Source organism: Theropithecus gelada, chromosome 13, assembly GCF_003255815.1.
Source record: "Theropithecus gelada isolate Dixy chromosome 13, Tgel_1.0, whole genome shotgun sequence".
Classification (NCBI taxonomy): Eukaryota; Metazoa; Chordata; class Mammalia; order Primates; family Cercopithecidae; genus Theropithecus; species Theropithecus gelada.
Window position 1 is genome coordinate 62698281 of NC_037681.1, and position 24811 is coordinate 62723091.

At 37.5% G+C, this 24811-nt stretch overlaps 1 protein-coding gene and 1 pseudogene across 3 annotated transcripts in view; one reads left to right on the forward strand and one right to left on the reverse strand.

Moving 5' to 3' along the window:
* Window positions 1-24811, forward strand: part of EML4 (echinoderm microtubule associated protein like 4) — a 159042-nt gene that overhangs the window by 54780 nt on the left and 79451 nt on the right. For both annotated transcript variants that reach the window (XM_025405691.1, XM_025405692.1), the window contains exon 2: window positions 23925-24107. In XM_025405691.1, coding sequence (XP_025261476.1) covers window positions 23925-24107 — 183 coding nt within the window. The remainder of the gene's footprint in view (window positions 1-23924; window positions 24108-24811) is intronic.
* Window positions 724-1553, reverse strand: LOC112636925 (annotated as a pseudogene). Its single transcript, XR_003122353.1, has one exon. The product of XR_003122353.1 is annotated as a 40S ribosomal protein S3a pseudogene (transcript).

The window sequence follows — 24811 nt, forward strand, 5'->3', positions numbered from 1 at the left end:
AGCCATACACGGTTGTATAGTTACTGTCTGTGGTTGCTTTTGTGCTGCCACAGCAGAGTCCGGTAATTGGGACAAAGACCTTTTGTCCTACAAAGCCGAAAATGTTTACTATCTGGTCCTTAACAGAAAAAGTTTGCCAACCCCTGTTCTCATGTACACCTGTTTTCTTGTTTGCTTTTTCAAAAACAGTACATAAACTGTACTATGTAAACAATGAATATGCATTATCTTTTGCTTACTGGAAACTAACTTAAAATATATATCCATTGATCATGCATAGCCTTCCACATTGATATATAGAAATAAAACATTTTAAATAGCTGCATAGATTCCATATTTAGATAACATATTTCATTCACTTGATCCCATTGTGATAGGTTTGATTTATAGTTCCCTCTCTCCCTGCTACATACATTGTTGTGTCAAAGCATGTGTATTTTTCATTTTTGTAGTGATTACAGATTACTGTTCACAACTGAGATTTGTAGCAGTTCACAAATGCACCAGTACAAATGTCCTAACTTCCTAGCCAGTATTTGCTATTATTTTTTTTGTTTGCTCACAAGATCAGTAAAAATTATTTTTAATTGCAAGCCCCTGCCAAGTAATGAGGCTAAATCATTTGCACCTGTAAAGACATGCTTTGAAGTTGCTGAAGTTTAACCATTATCTCAGTGTTTTGTTTGGTTTCTGTTTTTTAAGAGCTCTTTTTTTTTTTCTTTCTTTTTTTCACAAATAGCACTTTTTATTTGACACTAATTGAAGTCTGAACTTTAAACAGATTCTTGGACTGGTGGTTCATATCCATCAGCTCGTTCAACTTTAGCACCTGTCTCGTCCCCAGTGGCTTTTCCAGAACTACTGCCTTCACCATGAAGCTCCATGAGCTTTCCCAATTCAAACTTGGGCTTCTTCAGCATTTTTACTTTTCTAACGAAGACATCATGGAGAGGATAAATAGATTGGCAAGCCTTTTCTATGTCTTTTCCAATGCTGTCTGGAATCAATTTATTGATCACTTCTTTCAAGTCATTTGTCTGCACCTCTCGGGTCATGATTTCCATCATCTTCTTCCGGATTTGGCGGACCTGTTGGTGCTGAGCATAAGAGGTCTTCCGTATCTGATTGTTGCGTTTTTTAGTAAAACCAACACAGAACAGACGAAGCAAGTAACCATTGGTAGTCTTGACATCAACATGAGCTTCAGTCATTGTCTGCCACTTTTTGACCATGGAACACATTTTGTCACGGGTAAGATCCATGCCATGGAAGTTAGGCAGTTTTTGCCCTGAACATCTTCAGTAATCAGCTTGAATTTTCCAAATGCAACTTCATCATTCTACAAATCAGCAAGACTCACTTCCAACACACGACCCTTGAGACCATCAGATGCAATTTTGGTTCCTTGGATCCTGGTGACGAGTGTCTTTCCAATATTTCTTATATTGAACATAGCAGGTGCTTTCACATCATACCAATCTTTCTTAGAAAATGGATCAACCACTTTCTTCTTGGCTCCCTTTTTGCCGCCTTTCATAAGGCGCTTGTTCTTGCCAACCCTGTTTTTTAAGAGCTCTTAAATGTCAGTAGTTACAAATTACAAATTTTACTATAGCAAGTCATCTTTCTTCTCCTTGCTTACAAAGAAGTAACCATTTTTTAGTCTTTCCCTATGACAAGAGTACAATGTGAGAATTTTTGCTCCTCTTAGCCCAGATCTCTAATGTATATGAGAAACATCCCCATGAAAACACATCTAGATACTGTAAGAATCATCTTTGTTTACAAAGACCGTTACATTTTCACTAATCTTTGGACAATTTGAATAAATACGCATAACAGTCTCTTAAGAAATGCTGGCTCTAGGCTATATTATGAAAAAGTTGAAGTTGACCTTACTACTCTAGAATCTTTTTCCCCTTTCATTTGTGCCCTCATGTAGGTGATTATTCTGGCCTTTTCACATGCCTAATAATACCACTATGGGTTCTCCTTCCTGTCATTTATACACTTGGGAAAATTTAAATTCTATTTATGCCTTCTGAGGGAGTTTACAGTTTAAATTATGAACGTTTTTGTGGCTTATCGAATGAGGGTTTTTTTGTTGTTTTTGTGACAGCTGTTTTGAGATACAATTCACGTGCGATATGAATCACCCATTTAAAACATACAGTTCAGTGGTTTTTAATATATTCAGAGTTGTGCACCATCAATTTTTAGAATATTTTTACCACAATAAGAATAAATCCTGTATCCTTTAGCAGTCACTTCCTATTTCTCCCAGTCCCTGTAGTTTTTAGGCAGCTGCTAATCTACTTTCTCTTATAGGTTTGCCTATTCAGGACATTATATAAATTGAATCATACAGTATGTAGTCTTTTGTGACTGGCTTTTTTCACTAAGTATGTTTTCAAGATTTCATCTATGTTGCAGCATGTATCACTGTTTTATTCTTTTTTATTGGAGTAATACTCCGTCATATAGGTATAACCATGTGAACAAATAACTGTTCAGCATTTGATGGACATTTGGATTATTTCTGCTTTTTGGCTCTTATGAACAGTGCTGCTATAAACAGTCATATGCAAGTTTTTATGTGGGCATCTGTCTTTATTTCCCTTAGGTATATACTTTAGGAGTGGCGTTGCTGGGTTATATGGTGCCTCTGTTTAACCTTTTGAAGAACTGCCAGATTGTTTTCCAAGGTGGTTCTACTGTTTACATTCCCACCAGCAATATATGAGGGTTTCAATTTCCCCTTATCCTTACCAACACTTTGTCATTTTGATTATAGCCATCCTAATGGTATGAAGTGGCATCTCATTATGATTTTTTTATTGTTATAAAATACACATAAAATTTATCATTTTAAACATTTTTAACTTCACAGTTCAGTGTTATTAAGCACATTCACATTGTTGTGCAACCGTCACCAGTATGTTTTCAGAACTTTTTCGTCGTATCAGTAACTCCTCATTGACCTCTCCTTTCAGTCCCCAGTAACCTCTATTCTCTTTTCTGTTTCTATGAATTTGCCTATTCTAGGTACCTGGTATAAGTGGAAACATACAATATTTGTCCTTCTGTGTCTGGTTTATTTTACTTAACATAATGTTTTCAAAACTCACGCATGTTTTAGCGTGTGTCAGAGTATCATTTCTATTTAAGGCTGAATAATATTCCATTTTATGTTTATCCATTCATGTGTTTATGGACATTTGGGTGCTTTCTACCCCTTGGCTGTTGTGAATAATGCTGCTATGAACATTGGTGTGTAAAAGTATCTTGAGTTCATGCTTTCAGTTCTGTTGGTTTATACCTGTAAGTGGAGTTGCTTTGTTATATGGTAATCCTGTTTAATTTTTTGACTAACTGCCCACTGTTTTCTATGGTGGTTACACAGGTTTACATTCCTACCAGCAATGCACAAGAGTTCTAATTTCTCCACATATTTTCATGTGCTTATTGATACTTTGTATATCTTCTTTAGAGAAATGCCTGTTTATTTATTTTTTTTGCCTACTTCTGGATTGCTGGATTGTAGGCCAAGTATACTTTCACATTTTGTAAGTCTTGCTGAATTATTCTCCAGAAGAGTTTGTCGATATACAGTTCCCTTCAGAATGTATAAAAGTTCTGATGCTCTAAATCCAACTAACGTTGCCAGACTTTATTTACGTTTTTTGTTTATCCAAGGATGTGTGAAATAGTATTTTGTGATTTTAATTGTCATGTGCCTAATTACTAGTGACTTTGATTCACCCTTCTTCCCTCCCTACAGATAGAAGTTTGCCTAGTCATGTCTTTTTTGCATTTTTCTATTGGACTGATGTCTTTTTTTATTGCTTTATAGGCAATATTGACATATTTCTTACATATGTTGATTTTCTCAATCTTTCAGAAATTTAAAAACTTTTATTTTTTTGAAGTGAGAAGAAAGCAAGTTGAATTTGTATCCTTGGGATTTAACATAGTCCTGACAAATTAGTCGCTCAATAAGTATAAAATGTATAAATATTTTACAAATATCTAAAAATTTATCTTATTTTTAAAGAAATAATGCTACCCAAATTAAATAACAAAAGAGCTCTATTTTGTATATTATATACTATAGTTTTATAATGAAATGTTAAAACAATCATAAGGAAAATATGTTCACTGTTCATTAAGTGGAAATGGATGTTCATAAAAGTCCCATTTGTACAAAAAATGTGCTAATCATCCCTTTATGGTAAAATAATGTATTGGATCTTCCACCGTTCATGCCCTAGGCACATTTGTAAGTGGATTAGAAAAATAGTTCTTACCAGTCTTTTCTTGGTATGATAGTCATTTAAAGTAGATTGAATCTGTTAGATCTTCCAGATACACTTAAATTCTGAGATTAAAATATTCATACTCACATAATTCTTAGCCATAACACTGAAGGGACAGGGATTGGGGAGATGTTGGCCAAAAGACACAAAATTTCAGTTAGATGGGAGAAATAAGTTGAAGAGATCTATTGTAAATCATAGTTTTTACAGTTAATAAATAAATTGTGGGCCGGGTGCGGTGGCTCACGCCTGCAGTCCTAGCACTTTGGGAGGCCGAGGCGGGCGGATCATGAGTTCAAGAGAGCGAGACCATCCTGGCCAACATGGTGAAACCCCTTCTCTACTAAAAATACAAAATTAGTCGGTTGCGGTGGTGCATGCCTATAATCCCAGCTACTTGGGAGGCTGAGGCAGGAAAATCACTTGAACCTGGGAGACGGAGGTTGCAGTGAGTCAAGATCGCGCCATTGTACTGCAGCCTGGGCGACAGAGCAAGACTCTGTTTCAAAATAAAATATAAAATAAAATAAAATAAAATAAAAATGAGAGTAGATTTTTAAGTGTTCTTTCTCATAGAAAAATGTTATGTGAGGTAATGCATATGTTAAGTAGTCTGACTTTGCCATTCCACAGTATTTACATGTATAAAGTATCATGTTATACACCATAAATATATACAACTTGTCAGTTAAGTAAATTTAAAAATGTTAAATGAGATTAAAAAAATAAAAACTGCTTACTTCTAGAAATATATATATAAATTTTGATTCTAGTAGCAGTATATCCCACAAAATTTCCATGAAGTTCAGCAAAGGGAATCCCCTCAAAAGGAAAGCAAGATTTTGTTGAGCATGGTACTGAGCATGTTTAATCCAGACTTTTTCCCACTGTCAGTTTTATGTACATATGAAATGATCATTCTTTTTTTTTTCCCCTTGAGGTAATATCTCACTCTGTTGCCCAGCTGGAGTGCAGTGGCACATCATGGCTCATGCAGCCTTGACCTCCCAGATTCAAGTGATCCTTCCGCCTCAGCCTCCACAGCCTGCCCCAATTAGCTGGCTGAGATTCCTGGCTTACACCTGGCTGATTTTTTAATTTTTAATTTTGTAGAGATGGGGTCTCACTGTGTTGCTCAGGCTGGTCTCAAGCCGTCCTCCCACCTCAGCCCCACAAAGTGCTGGGATTACTGGCATGAACCACTGTGCCCAGCCTCTGTTCTTATTTTTTAAAGAATTATATCCTACCTGCTTTAAAAATTAATATGAGCCTGTTAAGCCTTTGTTTTTGTTTGTTTGTTAGTTTGTTTTAAACCACTCCTCTTCCACAAAGAAAAACTTGAAATTCGCTCCTGGTCCAACAACTCAATTTTGTGTGACATATTGCAATATATATGCCCTTCAAATACAGTTGACCCTTGAACAACACAGGTTTGAACTGTGTGGGTCCACTTATACAAGGATTTTCTTCGGCCTCTGCCACCCCTCAGGCAGCAAGAACAACCCCCTCCTTCCTCCTCTGCCTATGCAGTGTGAAAACAGCAAGGCTGAAGACTTTTTATGAACATCCATTTCCACTTAATGAATAGTGAATATATTTTCTCTTCCTTATGATTTTTTAAAACATTTCATTATAAAACTACAGTATGTAATATATTATATAACATACAAAATATGTGTTAACTGTTTGTTATTAGTAAGGCTTCCGGTCAGCTGCAGGCTATTAATAGTTTGTAGGGAGTCAAAAATTATACATAGGCCAGGCATGGTGGCTCACACCTGTAATCCCAACACTTTGGGAGGCCGAGGCGGGCGAATTACTCGAGTTCAGGAGTTCAGAACCAGCCTGGCCAACATGGCGAAAGCCCGTCTCTACAAAAAATACAAGAAATTAGCTGGATGTGGTAGCATGCGCCTATAATCCCAGCTACTCAGGAGGCTGAGGCATGAGAATTGCTTGAGCCTGGGAGGCTGAGGTTGCAGTGAGCCAAGATCATGCTACTGCACTCCAGCCCAGGTGACAGGGAGAGACTGTCTCAAAAAAAAAAAAACAACAACAACAAAAAAAAAAACAAAGTTATACATGGATTTATATACTTGAAAATTGCTAAGACAGTAGATTTTTACGTGTTCTTTCTCCTCGTAGAAAAATGAGTGGGTGGTCAGCACCCCTAACCCCTACATTGCTCAAGGATCGACATAGTTTTAGGAATGAAATTGATGAGTTTTGATGATATAGCTTGTGGTTGATTGATAGATTTCCTCTGGATCTTTCTCTGCCTTCTTTTTTATTTGAAATAGGCTAAAACATCTTGTTCTTAGAGCTTGTCATTTAAAATTTAGTATTCAGTACTTACATTGTTTGGAATATAGCTGTAGTCTTATAATTTAGAAATTATAGCTTTGCTTAATGTTTTATAGGCCTACATCGTGAGCTCTTAAAATGGCATTGCTTTAAAAAATTTCTCATCAATATTTTTCTTTTAACAGAAAAACAACTTGCTCCAGAGACCAGGCTTTCATTCTTTTCTCTCCTGGTAAAAATTGACTGACTTTCTTTGAGTGCTACAATTTTCTGTATATATCTGTCAGGACAACTGTCGTATTGTACTTTATTTATTTACCTTTTTCTGTCCCCCACAATGCTTGCTAGGGTTAGGAAACCATCTCATTTAAGTCCTAACAATGCATGGTATGTATTAATAATTAGAAGGTCACTTAATGTTAAAAATGATTATCAAGTAACATATCTTTGTGTTGTTTCCAGCATCTCCTGCTAATTCCAATTTAGTCCATTTTTAACTTTCTGATGATTAAAATGAAATTTAGTGAGTAAACAAATCAGTAAAATATAGTATCTCTTTCTGCTAATGTATTAGAAACTAAGTTTTAGTGAAACTTTGATTGTGTACCCTAGGTATCTGACTGCAAATGTTACTCATCCTTAGGGATTAAGGTGATCTAGTTGTGGGTTTAGCAGGCCTTTATATTGGAATCTTATGATTATAGTAGTAGCTAACACTTATAAAAAAATTTCACCTTTTGTCATTTTAACATGCTCTTTAATTTATCTAATTTAATTTTCTATAAGTTTGTATGTTAGGTGTTCTTAGCCTCATTTTAAAGATGGAGAATCTGAGGCATGAAGAAGTTAAGAAACTTGCCTGGGTATATAGTTAGTAAATGATGAAGCCGGTTTTTAAATCCTAGACAGTCTAAATCCAGAATTGTGTTCTTAAGCACTATATGCATATTAAGTAAGTTTTTAGCTTACGCATGAACTTTGTATTCCAGGAACAGTTTTGTTAGTAAAATCTTAAATGGTAAAGTATTTTTTTCATAAAGCAAGATCTTGCAAGAATCACCCATTCACCACTAGAGAGAAAAATAAATGTGAGTGAGTGAGTTTAGGGCTAAATACATGTAAATAATGAGTTTGTCAGAGGAATCAGGAAGGGAAGTAAAGGATATTTTTTTTCTTGGATAAGAAATAAAAGCATTTTAGCCCATTTGCTTATAAAAAAAATAAGAGGAAAACTCTAGCAAAATAAATCTAGAGTCCTGGGTTGAGACCCAGTAATGCAAGAACGTCTAATCTCTTAGTTGGGTTAAATCTCTAAAACTGATAGGAATAACAAAGCTATACTTCATTTTGGTCATATCCTGGCAGAGGGGAAGAGGGGAAAGGAGGGCAGGAAGATAGATAGTCTCAAAATACAGGTACAAGAAAGGAAAGCGGGGGGAGATATTCGGAGAAAGAAAAAAAAAAAAAAAAAAAGGAAGAAATACTAGGATAGTGAGGGAAGAGGGGAGATACCTATCTTTTCTATCATACAATTATTAGCTAAATTTGCTTCTTCCAGATTCCCCCTCAGCTACACGGAACTTCTAATAAAGGGGATTCTTATCTTCTAAAGCAACCTCCAGTCCTATGCATTAGTCCAAACTAATGAGAGCCTTTTTTTCATTCCCTGTTTTATCCTGTCTTTGTTGCTTATTCTGAAGTACAACCACAACAAATCAACCACTGTTTGGAGAGTTATTGCAATGTGTGATGCTTTGCAGGTGTAGAGGAAAATGAAAAATAGCTTCTTCCCCAGAGGGTTTTACAATCTAGTTAGGAATTTTAAATGTAACTTTATTAAAAGATAATTAACAATATCCTGCAATGTTATGAGTCGTGTGGTATATACAATTCCACACTTACCTATTGGCTCAACCTCTTATTTTTTATTTTTTATTTTTTTGAGACAGTCTTTTACTGTTGCAGAGGCTAGAGTACAGTGTTGCAATCTTGGTTCACTGTAACCTCCGTCTCCCGAGTAGCTGGGATTACAGGTGTGTGCCACCATGCCCGGCTAATTTTTTATTTTTAGTAGAGATAGGGGTTTGTCATGTTGGCCAGGCTGGTCTCAAACTCCTGACCTCAGGCGATCCCTCCGCCTCAGCCTCTGAAAGTGCTGGGATTACAGACGTGAGCCACCACGCCCAGCCAGCTCAAGCTCTTTAACCAGCTCTTCTCAGCAGGGCACTGTGTCTCCTGCGCTACAGAAAAATTAGGTAGAAAGACAAGTATCTGTACCTCTTCTCTTCTTTTTCCCTTCATTCTTAGATAAAAGTATCTCTTCTCAGAAAAGGCTCATTCTTTGTCTGGTTTTTTCTATTTTAGCCCTTCACATCTCTAAAGCTGGAGCTCTGCTGCATGTCCTTTCGTGTTAGTACAAATCACTCTATTGGTTCCTTCCCTAAACCCTGTAAATCTACTACTCTTACATTTAAATAAAAACACCACCATCAGCTTTGCAAACACTCTCTTCACCCCCATCCTGTTAAACCCTTTCCATCTTCAATCAAATTCCTTAAAAGACTGCCTTACCTCCCAGCCTCCCTTCAGTGCATTTCAGTCATGCTTCTGTTCCCATGACTCCACTGAAACTTCTCTGGTAAAGATTCCTTAATACTGGCCAAATCAGATGGACCACTTTTAGTCACTGTCTTTTGATATCTTTGCAGTCTGTAATGTTATATCTCCTTTCCTGAAGCTATGACTAGCTTTCTGACAGTTTTTATTTTGTCTTCTCTGCTGGATAACTTTGGCCCTATTCGTTTCTCACTCCAAGTCATCAATTCTCATGACTCCAGTTATCAGATATGTCCTAATAAAGCTCCCAAATGTAATCTTTAGTTCAGGCCTCTGTCTTAAGCCCAAAACCTAGTTATAGTTTTCTTATAATGACCTCAAACTCAGTAGATCCAAAACCACACATCATTCTGTTCCCTCATTCCCCACCCTGTTTTTTTTCCTTTGTTCTCTATCAGTGAATGTTATAGAACCATTTATTCAGTCATCCAAATAGAAACACGGGGATCTTCCTCTACTTTTTATCCCTTCATCTAGTCAATGACCATATTCCATCAATTCTGTCTTGAGTATCATCTATTAAAATTATCCCTTTATGGCCAGGCACGGTGGCTCACGCCTGTAATTCCAGCACTTTGGGAGGCCGAGGCGGGTGGGTCATGAGGTCAGGAGATTGAGGCCATCCTGGCTAACACGGTGAAACCCTGTCTTTATTAAATATACGGAAAATTAGCTGGGTGAGGTGGTGGGTGCCTGTAGTCCCAGCTACTTAGGAGGCTGAGGCAGGAGAATGGCGGAAGGCAGAGCTTTCAGTGAGCCGAGATCGCGCCACTGCATTCCAGCCTGGGCGACAGAGAGAGACTCCGTCTCAAAAGAAAAAAAAAATTATCTCTTTATTTCTAATTTCTGATAGATAAATTTCTGACAGTAATTTTTTTTAATTCTCAGCACTTGGAAAAATTTTTATATATAGTAGTACTCAAATATTTGGATGAATAGGCCTTTTGGAAGAGATTTGACTGTAATAGAAAAGAGAGAAGATGATTCTTAATCATAGAAACAGCTAAGACTGGGTCCCACAAGCTTTTTCCCTGAAATTAGATTTTGGTTTGAGAGGGAAGAAATGCCCAAGGTACATAATATACAAATTAGTAATGCACTGCACAAATGGGAGGTGCTAGGAAAAAAAGCCCAATATACTTTGATGTGCAAGAGGACCTTTTTTTGTTATATGCTAATTAGAAAGCACTTTGCTACAGAACTTTTTTGACAGCCCTTCTAACCTTAGAAACCTCTAAGCAATCATTTAATTTGGGTCCATTTATTGTAAAGAAGAGTATGGTTGACACTTGAATCATAAAACTACAGCCTTAAACATTTGTCTGGTGATTGAAGAGAAGTATACTAACATACAATCCGCTTTCAAGCCTCTCACCAGTTAATAGCAAGAATTTGAATTCCTTCCTAGCCTGTAATATTTCAAACACATTACATATTCTCCAACCCACCTCACTCCTGTTAATCTTTCAAGTAACTCCTATACTTTGATGAATCTGTACCAGGTATTAATCAAAAGAGAAGTGCTTTCCTGAGTCTTACTTGTAGAAACACTCTTTTCATGGCTTCTGCTTTTCTATAAAGGCCTTTTTTGTTTTGTTTTTGTTTTTTTGAGACGGAGTCTGGCTCTGTCACCCAGGCTGGAGTGCAGTGACGGGATCTCAGCTCACTGCAAGCTCTACCTCCCGGGTTCATGCCATTCTCCTGCCTCAGCCTCCCGAGTAGCTGGGACTACAGGTGCCCACCACCACGCCCGGCTCATTTTTTGTATTTTTTAGTAGAGATGGGGTTTCACCATGTTAGCCAGGATGGTCTCGATCTCCTGACCTCGTGATCCACCCACCTCAGCCTCCCAAAGTGCTGGGATTACAGGCGTGAGCCACCGCACCCGGCCTGTAAAGGCCTTTTGTAAGTATTAATCTGGATCATTTTACCTCATTCCAGTGTATCAGCTTTTGCTATGAGTTTATCCTTATCTCAATCTCTTCATGTTCACAGCTCTTCATGTTTAGTTTGGTTTAGGTTTCATCCCTTTCACAGTAGGTTTTGGTGCGTGTGTGTTTATAGCAGTCATGTTGTTTATGTTTTATTTTGAGTTGGTTTAAATTTATTAAGTGCAGTTGTAAAACTTAAAAGCAACAAAAAGAGATGAACCACTGATAGTCTTGTTTTGACATTTATCCTCACAAATTTATTCTTTAATTAACTTTAGAAATAGTTATAGGAGAATAAATACATGTTTCTTTCATTGTTACCTGGTTTTACTAAAGATATTCATAATATGAATTTCCTTACACATTGGCATTATTTGAAGCATGGGTGGTTTAAAAACTGGACTATCTAACCAGCTCTAAACTGTTTGTTATTATAGGTTTCTTTTTTTTTTTTTTTTTAAACGGAGTCTCACTCTGTCACCCAGGCTGGAGTGCGGTGGCACGATCTTGGCTCACTGCAAGCTCCACCTCCCAGGTTCACACCATTCTCCTGCCTCAGCCTCCCAGCAGCTGGGGCTACACGTGCCCACCACCACAGCCAGCTAATTTTTTTTTTTTTTGTATTTTTAGTAGAGACAGGGTTTCACCGTGTTAGCCAGGGTTAGCCAGGATGGTCTCAATCTCCTGACCTCGTGATCCACCTGCCTCAGCCTCCCAAAGTGTTGGGATTACAGGAGTGAGCCACCGCGCCCAGCCCTCATTATAGGTTTCTTAATACTAGTACTGTAGTTAACATTTTCAAACAACTTGGAAAATTAGTTAAGAAAAATGATTCTCATTGTTAATTATATTTGTTAACTTAGCAAAATGTTTATAATAAATCTCAGTATCTTAATATTTTGGTTTCAAAAATCAATAAAAAGTGATAATTCCTTTAGTTTTGTTACAATTCATGTGACTTTCATTTTATTTTAAATAAAATAAGGAAAAAGGAAATATGACTTGCTACTTTATATACACATCGTTTATTTTATTTCCTACTAGAAAAAATACTTACTTTGGGGACTTTAAGCTCTAAGCTCTAAACTGGTTATTGTTAACCAGTTTAAAGAAGATCAGAAAAGTAGTGCCCAAGGACAGCCAAATAATTGTGGTGAATGTTTGTGTAGTGCATTAATTCATGCTTTTCTGTTGCCTAGGGTTTAGCCACTCCTCAAAGCAGCCCAGGTTTTTTGTCTGTACCCTGCCTGCTTTTGCCTGTGTGCTGTGTGCTCGCTCTCCTTCAGTTTGTCCCCTTTTATAAAATAGAGCACTTTCTTTAGTTCAGAGAGCAAAGGGGCAGGAGAAGAACTAAGTTTTATTTGTGCCAACATGAAGTAGTTTGTGTGATAGGCCATCTGGACTGAGGATTTTCTCAGAATGTAAAGTATGCTATGAGATACAGAGAGCTGGAATTTGCTTTGGAACTATCTGGGAAGGTGGTAGGAAACATACACAGAACTGGTTTATATTGCTTACAACATCGGTGGTGAGAATGGAAGACAACTTTCCTGGTCTCGCTTCAGTGTGTGGTTCCTCTACACTTAAGAATTTCTGACCAGGTAACCTATTTGTCCATTCCTGTGAGTTCAGACCTGTCTCACAAACTTGTGACAAAAGAAGTCTGAGGACTTGGGAATGAATCTAGATTCCTTGCTCCCTCCATTAGCCCCCTTCTCCCTGTAAATAAATGTGTCAGTAATGTCATAAACATTTGCCTACACACTTGTATAAAGTACTTAAAACTACTTACTTTGTAAACAAATATATTCTGTTGAGAGGACAGAGTGGGTTTTGCTCAGCTTGTTCTTGTTCTCCGTGAAAAAAGATGGTCATATATATGAAACAGCAGCTTTTAATGGAAAATAATTTAAAAGTGCCTCTCTTAATACATCAGAAATTGCATAATTAAGCTTGACTTTTGCTTTTGTGAAGTCTAACCAAAAAACTTCATCAAAAACAATTATCTAGGCCAGGCGCTGTGGCTCATGCCTTGTAATCCCAACACTTTGGGAGGCTCACTGTAATCCCAACACTTTGGGAGGATCCACTTTGGGTGGATCACTGGAGACCAGGAGTTCAAGGCCAGCCTGGTCAACTTGGCGAAACCCCATCTCTACTAAAAATACAAAAATTAGCGGGCTGGGCGTGGTGGCTCATGCCTGTAATCCCAGCACTTTGGGAGGCCAAGGTGGATGGATCACCTGAGGTCAGGAGTTTGAGACAGGCCTGGCCAACATGGTGAAATCCCGTCTCTGTTAAAAATACAAAAGTTAGCCGGGTGTGCTTGGAGGTGCTTGTAATCCCAGCTACTCAGGAGGCTGACACAGGAGAGTCTCTTGAACCTGGGAGGTGGAGGGTGCAGTGAGCCAAGATCACACCACTGCACTCAGCCTGGGCGACAAGAGCGAAACTCCATCTCAAAAAAAAAAAAAAAAAAAAAAAATTAGCAGAGCATGGTGGCATGCTCCTGTAATCTCAGCTACTCGGGAGGCTAAGGCGTGAGAATCACTTGAGCCTGGGAGGCAGAGGTTCCAGTGAGCTGAGACCATGACACTGTACTCCAGCCTGGGTGACAGAGCCAGACTCTGTCTCAAAAAATAAAAAAGCCCAACACTATACACAGTGTGTGGTATTGTTACGAGTTTCTCATGGTCTTCTGTCATGTTAGCTTCTCTAATCGAACCTAATCTGCCATTACCATTCTAACCTAGAATGGCTGCCCAGTGTCTCAGCATAAGTGCTTTAGGAAGGGGAGATCAGAGACTACTTCAAATTTTTTAACAACTTATTTGTTCTTGGGATGATATATCTCATACAATGTAACTTTTTGAAATAAAGGACTTTTTTTTTCCATAGATTTGTAGATAACTAATCTGGTCATACCATTAGGCCTCAAAACTGTCATAAAGACCAACTAGTCTAGTTGTTTTTATGCCACAAAACCCCAGGGTTCTTGGAAATACAACTTCATTTTTGTTTTGGAATTTAATTCACAAAAGTGGATTCATTGTTCTCCAAAGAATAAAGGGAGTAAGTCAGTTATGTAGACCAGTTATCCCCTATCCACTTTTACAGAAGAGAAAAATCACTGAACTTCCCTTCCCCTCCCTAAAAAGTATAATACATGTTTTAATCACATAGATGTTCCATTATGTGTGAGTGTCTCACTATCCTATCCTCTGTCATACAACCATCAGAAGTAACTATTGTCATAAATTTTGTGTATATCATTCCCTTGGTTTTTCAGTAGTTTTTTTCTAAACATTGTATTTACTTTTGTATGTTTTTGAACTTTATGTAAATTTCACCTGACTTGCTCTTTACATCATCATGTTCCTGAGATTCAAAATGATGTTGCACATCGCCATAGTTTATTTTTACTATTCTGGTATTCTGTTGATTGTTAATATCACAATTTATTTACCTATTTTACAATTGATAGATATTTAGGTTGTTTCCAATTTGTTTTTATAATGAACTATGCTGCTGTGAATATTCTTGGACATGTCTTTTGGTGTATGTATGTCTGCAGGAGTTTCTCTAGAACAGAGACTGGGAGACTGCCTGGGAGGCCACCTGTTTTATAAATGAAGTTTTATTGGAACATAGCCACACCCATTCATATGCATATTTATAGCTGTTTTTGTGTTACAAAGGCACATCTGAGTAGTTTGCTGCACAGACTGTGTGGTCTGCAAAGCCTAAAGTATTTAACTATTTTCCCCTTTACAGAAAAGTTTGTTGACTTCTACTTTAGGTTTAGGGTAACAGTGAAATTGCTGGGTCATAGGATGTGTATGTCTTCAGTTTTACTAGATATTGCCAAGGTTTTTTCCCCCCTAAAGTCATTGCAACAGGTCACTTTCTACCAGTAATGTTTGAGAGTTTGTATCCCTCCATATCTTTGGGAATACTAGATGTTGTCACACTTTACATTTTTGGCCAGTCTGGTACACATAAGATAGTATTTTGGATGGTTTCAGTTTGTCTTTCCAAGTTTATTAATGAGGTGCTTGAGCCTCATTTTTTGTTTGTTGGCCATTTATGTTTCTTTTTCTATGAGGTATTTAGAAAGACTGGCAAAAGCTTTGATAAACTATGGAATTATTTGTAGTCTTAACCTCCTTGGTCTCAGGTCATCCTCCCACCTCAGCCTCCTAAGTAGCTGGGACTACAGGTGTGTGCCACCATGCCTGGCTAATTTTTGTATTTTTTTGTAGAGACGGGGATGCCATGTTGCCCAGGCTGGTCTCGAACTCCTGAGCTCAAGCAGTCCTCCTCCCTCGGCCTCCCAAAGTGCTGGGATTACGGGCATGAGCTGCCATGTCCAGTTTGGATACAAATTTTTATCATTTATATGTGTTACAGCTATCTTTTCCATGTTTATGGATTACTTTCTCTATTATGTCTTTTGGAGACCAAACATCTGAATTCTGTTGTAGTTAAGTATCAATATTTTATGGTTCTTTTTGTATCTTTTTTAGAACCTTCCTGTTTGTGGGATATGAAGACATTTACAGTTATTTTCTGAAGATTTTATAATTTTGCCTTTAATTCTTTAATCTTCTCAGATCTTATTTTTGTGTGTGGTAGAGATATGGGCTTTAATATATGGTTCACCCTTGAATAACATGGGGGCTTGGGATGCCAACTCCTTCTGCCCCTCAGTCGAAAATCCCCGTATACTTTTGGTTCCCCAAAAACCTGACTACTGATAGCCTACTATTGACCAGAAGCCTTACTGGTAACAACAAGTTGATTAACACATATTTTGTGTATTACATATATTATATGCTGTACTCTTATAATAAAGTAAGCTAGATAAAGAAAATGTTATTAGGAAAATCATAAGGAAAATTCATGTACTGTTCATTAAATGGAAATGGATCATCATAAGGCCTTCCTGCTCGTCATCTCAACTACTCAACATGAATTGAGTAGGTTGAGGAGGGAGAAGAAGAGAGGTAGGCTTGCATTTTCCTGTTAAGCATGAATACTTTTTAAAAAGTGATGGCTTATTGGTAGTATAAGTTCAGAGTCAGGAATGATGGTTATGCCAAACAACAACCAGTTGTCCACGTGGGTGTCTGAGATAGTGACACCTTTGCTTTCTGATAGTTCAGTATACACTTTATTTCATGCACAAAATTATTTTTTAAATATTGTATAAGATTACCTTCAGGACATGTGTGTAAGACGTAAGTGAAACATAAATGAATTTTGTGGTTAGAGTTGGATCCCCTCCACAAGATACCTTATTATATATATGCAGATATTCCAAAATCTGAAAAATTTGAGATCTGAAACACTTCTGGTCCCCAGCAATTCAGATAAGGGATACTCAACCTATAATACATTTTTAAAATAGAAGAGGTCTTCATGTTAGAGACTTCTCATATAAACAGTTAAAAAGCTTAGTTATTCAGTATCACGTAATGTAGGAAATTAGATTGGAAAGGGAGCATTGCTATGGATAGGCATAGCTAATCCTGACTGGAAAGAGGTAAGGAGAAAAGTAGAAAGAAAGATTAGAAAACCAAAAACGTGGTCTGGTGCAGTGGCTCATGCCTGTAATCCCAGCACTTTGGGAGGCTGAGCAGGGAGGATTGCTTGAGGGTGGGAATTCAAGACCAGCTTGGGCAACATACTGAGACCCCATCTCTACAAAAAAGAAAATCGAAAATGTAATTTTATTGTATTTGTATTTGTATTTATTTATTTATTTATTTTAGCAATAGGGTCTTGCTCTTTTGCCCAGGCTGGAGTGCAGTGATGCAGTTATAGCTCACTGCAGCCTTGAACTGGGCTCAGACAATTCTACTGCCTCAGCCCCTCAACTACAAGCATATGCCACCACAGCTGGATAACTTTTAAAAAATTGTTATTTATTTTAAAGACAGGGTCTTCCTCTATCATATAGACTGGAGTGCAGTGGCACAATCTTGGCTTACTGCAGCTGTGACCTCTTAGGCTCAAGTGATCCTGCTGCGTTAGGACTGGGACTATAGGCATGTGCTGCCACCCCCTGGCTAATTTTTTTTGTAGAGACAGGGTCACCCTAGGTTGCTCAGGCTGGTCTTGAACTTCTTGGCTCATGCAATCCTCCTGCCTCAACCTCTCAAAGTGCTGAATTACAGGCCTGAGCCATGGTTCTCAATTATTTAATTAGAAATATAATAGCCTCTAGGGTATCATTTCACCACAGTGCTTGCAGCATAGTAATTAATATTCTAAATGAAGACTGAGTCACCAAGAAGTGGTTACATTATGATTGTATGCCCCCACTAAGAAAACAAGACAGTAAGTATTCTGTTTTAGAAAGATACAAAATCAATAAAATCCAAAGATACTAGAATGTGTAGGCATGTCTCATTCTGATATGATGATGTAATACTGGATTGCCAACTTTTGGATATTTATAATAAAACACAATATACTTATCTCTGCAAAGGTGACACATTTCTCAGCAGTTCAGAAAATATGATTCCGTGTAATAAAAGCATAATGAATAGCTATAATTGTATTCTTTAAACTGTAATATTTTAAACTTTAAAATATAAAGTGTACGAGTCACATATAAATTTCCTTGTGCTGCTAAAAAGAGACTGACTCATGCCAGTAAATAGATTAGACTGATAGTAAGAGGTTTGTGGATCTCTATTATATTCTCTTCATTCTTTACTTTTTCCTTAACGAGTTCAAAAATGCTTGAGAATTCATTTGTATTTCATATTTCAACCTTGAAAGCCGGAAACTATTTTGAGAAGGAGCAAAAATTAAAAAAAAAAACAAAAACGAGGCAATTACCAAAAATTTTTTAAAGGGAGGGGGATTACTGTTTTTAGCTTATACTCCTACTCTATAAAAAAGGTAGGGGTGTATAAGGAAAATGATCTACTTGGATCAAGAAAAGGGAATGTTAATAGCTCTCAGAAAATATATTCATTTACTGAACAGTTGTATCCCTTAGTTTATTGTGAATGAGAATGGTGGTATCTTAGAGATTGGGAGGGAAGAAAAGTAAGAGCAAAGTCTTCAAAATGGAAAGAACAAGAGCAGTGGATTATGTAGAGTCATCAGAGGAAGGAACTCTGACTCCAATTTGCTGTGTGACCATGGGTAACTCACCTGATGTCTCAGAGTCTTAGTTTACTTATTCATAAAATGATGAAAGGGGTTGTTGGACTTCAAGATAGTGTCTGTTCTTGTTTTAGTAATCTATGACAGAAATTTAAGTTATTTGCATTCTGCTTTGTATGTTCCTTATAACATTGGAACACTGTAACTGAAGGAAACTTGTTTTAAGAAGTTAAACTTCAGAAGCAGTGCATTTTACCTTAAAGGGAATAAATTAATACACATTTTTATTGTGAAATTCGAATAATACGAGAATACATACACTGAAAAGCAAAAATTTCTGTTTATTCCCACTTTTCTAATCTCACCTTCCTAGTCAGAGGTAACCCAGTTACCAGTATGATGTGTGTACTTCACAGCTTCTTTCTGTGTACATTATATATTCATATGTGTGTGTGTGTATACGTTTTTTGTGTTAATTTTTAAAAGTGTGTTTTGGTGTGTGTCTATAAATTATTCAGTACATATTATTTTGCAGTTTGCTTATTCACTTAAGTCATCTTGTAGAACTTTCGAATTTTTAGCTTATGCTTCTCTGTTATTTTAAATTATTGCATGATATTCGATGGTATGGACATATCATAGCTTATTTAACCTCATCCTTAGACCTTAGGTCATTTCTAATTTTGTGGCAATAACAAACAGTGCAGTAAAGAACATCACTGTACGATGATAACTTATTGAAACCACCCTATATGGCCATGCTGTGCATTATTTCATCTAATCATCCAAAGCCTGAGGTAAGTACCCAGTTCGCATGAGTAAATTACACATGAAGAAAACAGTCACAGAGTTGGTAAATAGCAAACAGATGGCCGGGCACCGTGGCTCACACCTGTAATCCCAGCACTTTGGGAGGCGAAGGTGGGCAGATCCCTTGAGGTCAGGAGTTTGAGACCAGGCTGACCAACATGGCAAAACCCCATATCTACAAAAATAATAATCATAATAAAATTTAGCTGGGTGTGGTGGCACGCACCTCTGTAATCTCCCAGCTGTTCCCAGCCTCAACTAATCGAGGCTGAGGCAGGACAATCTCTTGAACCCAGGAGGCGGAGGTTACAGTGAGATCACACCACTGCACTCCAGCCTAGTCGACAGAGAGAGTCTCAAAAAAAAGAAAAAAGAAAACAGATAGATGTATTTAGTCAGTGTAATACCAGAGTTCATATGCTGTTCTACCACGCTTTTATTGGATTCTCAAAGAAATTCATGCTCCTGAAAGGGTTAAGAGCCAGGATTTTAGACAGGAAGGAATTAGAGCTATGAGGAACTTTGGGGATCAACTACTATGCTCCGTTACATTGCCATTGCTTGTTGCCTTGGCTATAGTGACCCTGTAATTGATCATCCAAGCCAGGGAACTTGGGAGTGAAAGAGGGGGCATTATGATAATATTTATACTGAGACAGGAGACATACTTGTTCTGACGAAAGAAACTGAGACACTTGAACATCTTAACCCTAACATGGGCCATCATCACCTTTCACATGGGTTACTACAATAGCCTCCTGTCTGTTCTTGCATTTACTCTTACCCTGTTCCAATCTATTCTCACGCAGCAATCAAAATGATCTTCCTGAAACAAAAAACTGATTAAATCACTCAATAGTTTTGAAGCCCCTTGCGTGGCTTTGTGAAAGGATGTATTTGTTTGCTCCTCATGTGATTATTGTTAGGATGCAGCGTGGAATAAAATAAAGGGCACTTAAGTTGAGAGTCAAACGACTTATCTTTGAGTCTCAGATATCTAGATTAGTTTGGTGACCTTGAGCAAGTTACTTAGTTTCTTGAGCTATTTCCTCCAATATAAAATATAGATAGTGTGTGTAGGGGGGTGTGGGCTGAGGTAATAAATATGAAAGGCACAATGTAAATGCGGGACATTGTTAATAGTTAACTTTGTACGTGTTATGTCCTTTGAAAAATTGTCCTTGTGTCTATCAGTGTTATGCCCTTTGAAAAATTGTTCTTGTGTCTCACAGTGTCTGTCAGGGTTTGATAGGAATTTTACAAGCTGAACCACCTTTCTCGTCACTATCCAAGTTTCACACAACTTAAAAACCTTAGTCATTTTTTTAAAAATCAAAGTTTGTAAAAGTTTGCTGAAAGTAAAAGATACCAAGTTGGCACTAAAACCTAGCACCCTAACCTTGGCATTATAGTCTGGTGATCTACTAGCTCAGCTGCCCTCCCGGAATAATTAAACAGGTTATATGTTTACAAAAATCATATAAGCATTTTATCTGTGCTTATAATATGAAGGTATAGCTCATCTTTCATGAATTGAGAACAATTTAGAAAAACATATCCATATAGTTTACTGACTTAAATCACGGCCTTTGGTTTACAAATAATGGCTTGCAAAAAGTGAATTTATTAGGTTACATAATTAGCTGGGAGGACTATTGGAGTAGCTCTCAGAATTGAAGGGCCAGGGCTTCAGAGACTAGAACTGGAACACAAGGTAGTTAGAACCACCTTTATTTTTGACAGTCCTAGGGTGACATCTTTGTAGCTGGAGAACAGAGGAGGATGGGCTATAACTCTATCCCTGGAAGATTCAAGAGGGCTTCATTTGGCCTAGCCTGTATCTCATGACTACTACTCCTGTGGTAGTATTAGATTGAGCCATATTAACTCCCTCCCTCCCTCCCTCCCTCCCTCCCTCCCTCCCTCCCTTCCTTCCTTCCTTCCTTCCTTCCTTCCTTCCTTCCTTCCTTCCTTCGTTTCTGCCTCCCTTCCTTCCTACCTACCTCCCTTTCTCCTCCTTTCCTTTCCTCCCTCCCTCCCTTCCGTTTTTTCTTTTCTTTTTATTTTTTCTCTTTTCTTTTCTCTTTTCTGTTTTCTCCTCTTTCTGACAGGGTCTTCCTCTTGTCACCCAGGTTTAAGTGCAGTGGTGTGATTAAAGCTCACTGAATCCTTGACTTAAACACATACTTGACTGGGTTTAAGTGATCCTCCCACTTCACTTTCCCGAGTAGCTGGGACTACAAACATGGCCACCATGCCCAGCTAATTTTTTCTGTTTTGGTAGACATGGATTTTCACTGTGTTGCCCAGGCTGGTCTCGAACTCCTGGGCTCAAGCGATCCGCCCACCTTGGCCTCCCTAAGTGCTAGAATTACAGTCGTGAGCTGCCGTGCCCAGCTGAAATTTCTAATAGTAATATTTATACAATTGAAAAGGCCATTTTATATGGTTCAGTCTCATAGTATGGAGGGCAGAGGGGAAAGTGAGGCATCATAGATTGACAGCCCTACTAGGAGCAAGGAATATGGTGGAGTTTCAGAAAAGACAAGAGGGGCTATTCTTTCTGTCAGAAGAAGGAGAATAGGAAAGCATCCTGGGTAAAAAGAACAGTGACCGTAGTCTAACATACTTACAAAGAATATAGACGAGCTAGAATTCAGCTAGACCACTGTGGACATGAAAAATACTGAAAATATAAAAATTTCTAAGGTGAGAGACTGAATTGTTCTTATTCCTTAAGCATCTCAGAGTTGGACATATCTGCCTTTAAGTAACAAATGTGCTCAAAGCTTTCAAATTCTAACTTTTGTGCTTTGTACATATCCCAGGCACACCCTTCTTGTAACAGTCCTATTTAAAGATGAAGAAATTAATATTCAAAGAACTAAAATAACTTGCCTAAGATTATGTAACTAGTTAATATGGAATCAGAATTTGAAGTCTAAATTAAAGATGAAACCCAGTTTTCCTTCAAAATCAGTACTTCTCGAAGATAAGATTGTCAGTGAAATACTAGTAAAGACAGAAGAGAGTACATATGTATGCATGGGAGGTCTGGTGCTGTATATGATCTTAAATATGAAATATGAATATTGTTTACTGTTCCATAATGTAATGGTGATAGCTTTGGTTTTTAAATGTTGTGGTGGTGATTTTAACTCAAACTTTGAATTAAATTGTTAAGTTCCATAGCATACTATCTCAGTATGAGAAAAAAACAATACATTCTGCGTTATCGTCTGAATGAGTGAAACATCATTTAAATGATCTCAGTCTGGTCCAAACAACTCTTACATTAGAAACTAAAACGTCCCCTCAGTGTAAGCCAAGGGTGTTTTTAACACTTAGTTATTTCCCTGAATTTTCCTGCTTATACTGAATGAAGCAATAGCGATTAATGTTTCTTTTTTCTTTTTTCTTTCTTTTTTTTTTGAGACGGAGTGTTGCTCTTTTGCCAGGCTGGAGTGCAGTGGCGTGATCTCGGCTCACTGCAGCCTCTGCCTCCCAGGTTCAAGTGATTCTCCTGCCTCAGCCTCCCGAGTAACTGGGACTACAGGCTCATGCCACCATGCCCGGCTAATTTTTTGTATTTTAGTAGAGACGGGGCTTTACCTTGTTGGCCCAGATGGTCTCAATCTCCTGACCTCGTAATCTGCCCGCCTGGGCCTCCCAAAGTGCTGGGATTACAGGCATGAGCCACCGCACCCAGCCAGTGATTGATGTTTCTATATGTTTAGATTCTGATTGACCCAACAAATACAGTAGTATAAAGTTACGTATTGCTGTGGTATAGCTAAGCCTTATTTGAATAAGGCTTTCTCTTGTTGCTGTTACATAACCTAAGGCAAATATTAAGTATGTACTTCATAAAAACCTTTTTTTAAGAGAGGTCGTGGTGTTAGGTGGAGAGAAGGAGCAGCGAAAAGTCTTTTGTTAATTACATAGCAATACTGACTTCTGTGGGGTGTGGGAGAGTATAATAGTACAGTAAAGAGTAAAGTAGTAAAGAATGCTTCCTCATCGTTGTTGGTTAAAGTGATAGACTCCCTATCTGATACATAAAGCCAAACAGAAGTGATTTATATGCCTTTTCTGTTTTCATAGAGAACTGTGATAATAATGTTGTAATTAAGAAAGGTTGGATAGTTTGCTGTCTTGCAAGTTTCCTGATGTCTACAAGATGATGTATTTAGGGAGCGTTTTCCTGAGAAAACCAATTAAGATGATGTTATAAAAATAGGGGGAATTTGACCTTGGGGAAGATTTTCACCATTTTAATTAGTTGTCAAATTTATTAACTTATTTTAAATTAAGATAGCTATGAAAATCTTTATGGAAGGTTCATATGTGTCAACATGATGGGATGTTATGGGTTTTTTGTTTTGAAATTTTCTCATCTTTTTTTTTTTTCTTTTTTTCTTTTTTTTTTTTTTTTTTGAGACAGAGTCTTGCTGTGTTGCCCAGACTAGAGTGCAGTGGCGCAATCTGGGCTCACTGCAACCTCCGCCTCCAGGGTTCACGTGATTCTCGTGCCTCAGCCTCCCGCATAGCTGGGATTACAGAAGTGCACCATCATGCCCGGCTAATTTTTTGTATTGTTAGTAGAGACGAGGTTTCACCATGTTGGCCAGGCTGGTCTCCAACTCCTGACCTCAAGTGATCTGCCCGCCTTGGCCCCTCAAAGTGCTGGAATTACAGGCACGAGCCACTTCACCTAGCCAGAGTTCTTCTCATCTTTTGTAAGTCTTATCTGGGATAGTTTTTCTTATCAGAAATTATTTCTCAAGCAGTTTACTTTGATAATATTCCATATTTTATTTTATAGATGATAGTATTTCTGCTGCAAGTACTTCTGATGTTCAAGATCGCCTGTCAGCTCTTGAGTCACGAGTTCAGCAACAAGAAGACGAAATCACTGTGCTAAAGGCAGCTTTGGCTGATGTTTTGAGGCGTCTTGCAATCTCTGAAGATCATGTGGCCTCAGTGAAAAAATCAGTCTCAAGTAAAGGTAATTATGTTGTAAAGTTAAGAAGAGTCTTGCTTTTTGCAGTATTTTCTTTGAAAGTTGAAGTTGGAAATATAAAACTAGTTTCTTATGTTGATTACTTGTGATTATGGTTTGTTTTCCATTTCCTTTTTTTTAATTCCCAAAAAGTTGTGAAAGTTTATTCTTTATTATTTAAAATAAAGAATTTTTGCATAATCCACTGATTATACTTACAGGTTTTTTATGTTACAGTACTTGTGTTAAGTTAGTGTCTTCTAACTAGTTGATAAGTTTACTGAGAGCAGGAGCTGAATCATTATTTTGTGTCTCATTTCATATTGAACCTAACTGGTAGGCACTCATTTAAAATTAATTCTGTTGTCAATACAGAAACATAATTAAAATCATTATAGTTTAAATAGCTTTATTCTGAACCCTCTGTGGTAGTCAGCAGAATCCTGAAAAAATTAATTTAAGCTTTGACACTTACTAGCCCAGTATAATGGGACTTTTAACTTTTCAGTATTGGGAGTTTTCAAGGTTGAGAGAAACAGTCATCAAGACCCTGTTGCTCTGAGTTTGGAGCAGATGTAGTGTACCTTTTGCCTTCCTTCAACCACCAAGAAAGAATTTTATCATTCTTTCACATAAAGCAAGTATTTGAACATATCATTTGATGTCTCTTTCTGATTTATTGGTAGAGTAGATGGGAATTGGCATTATTA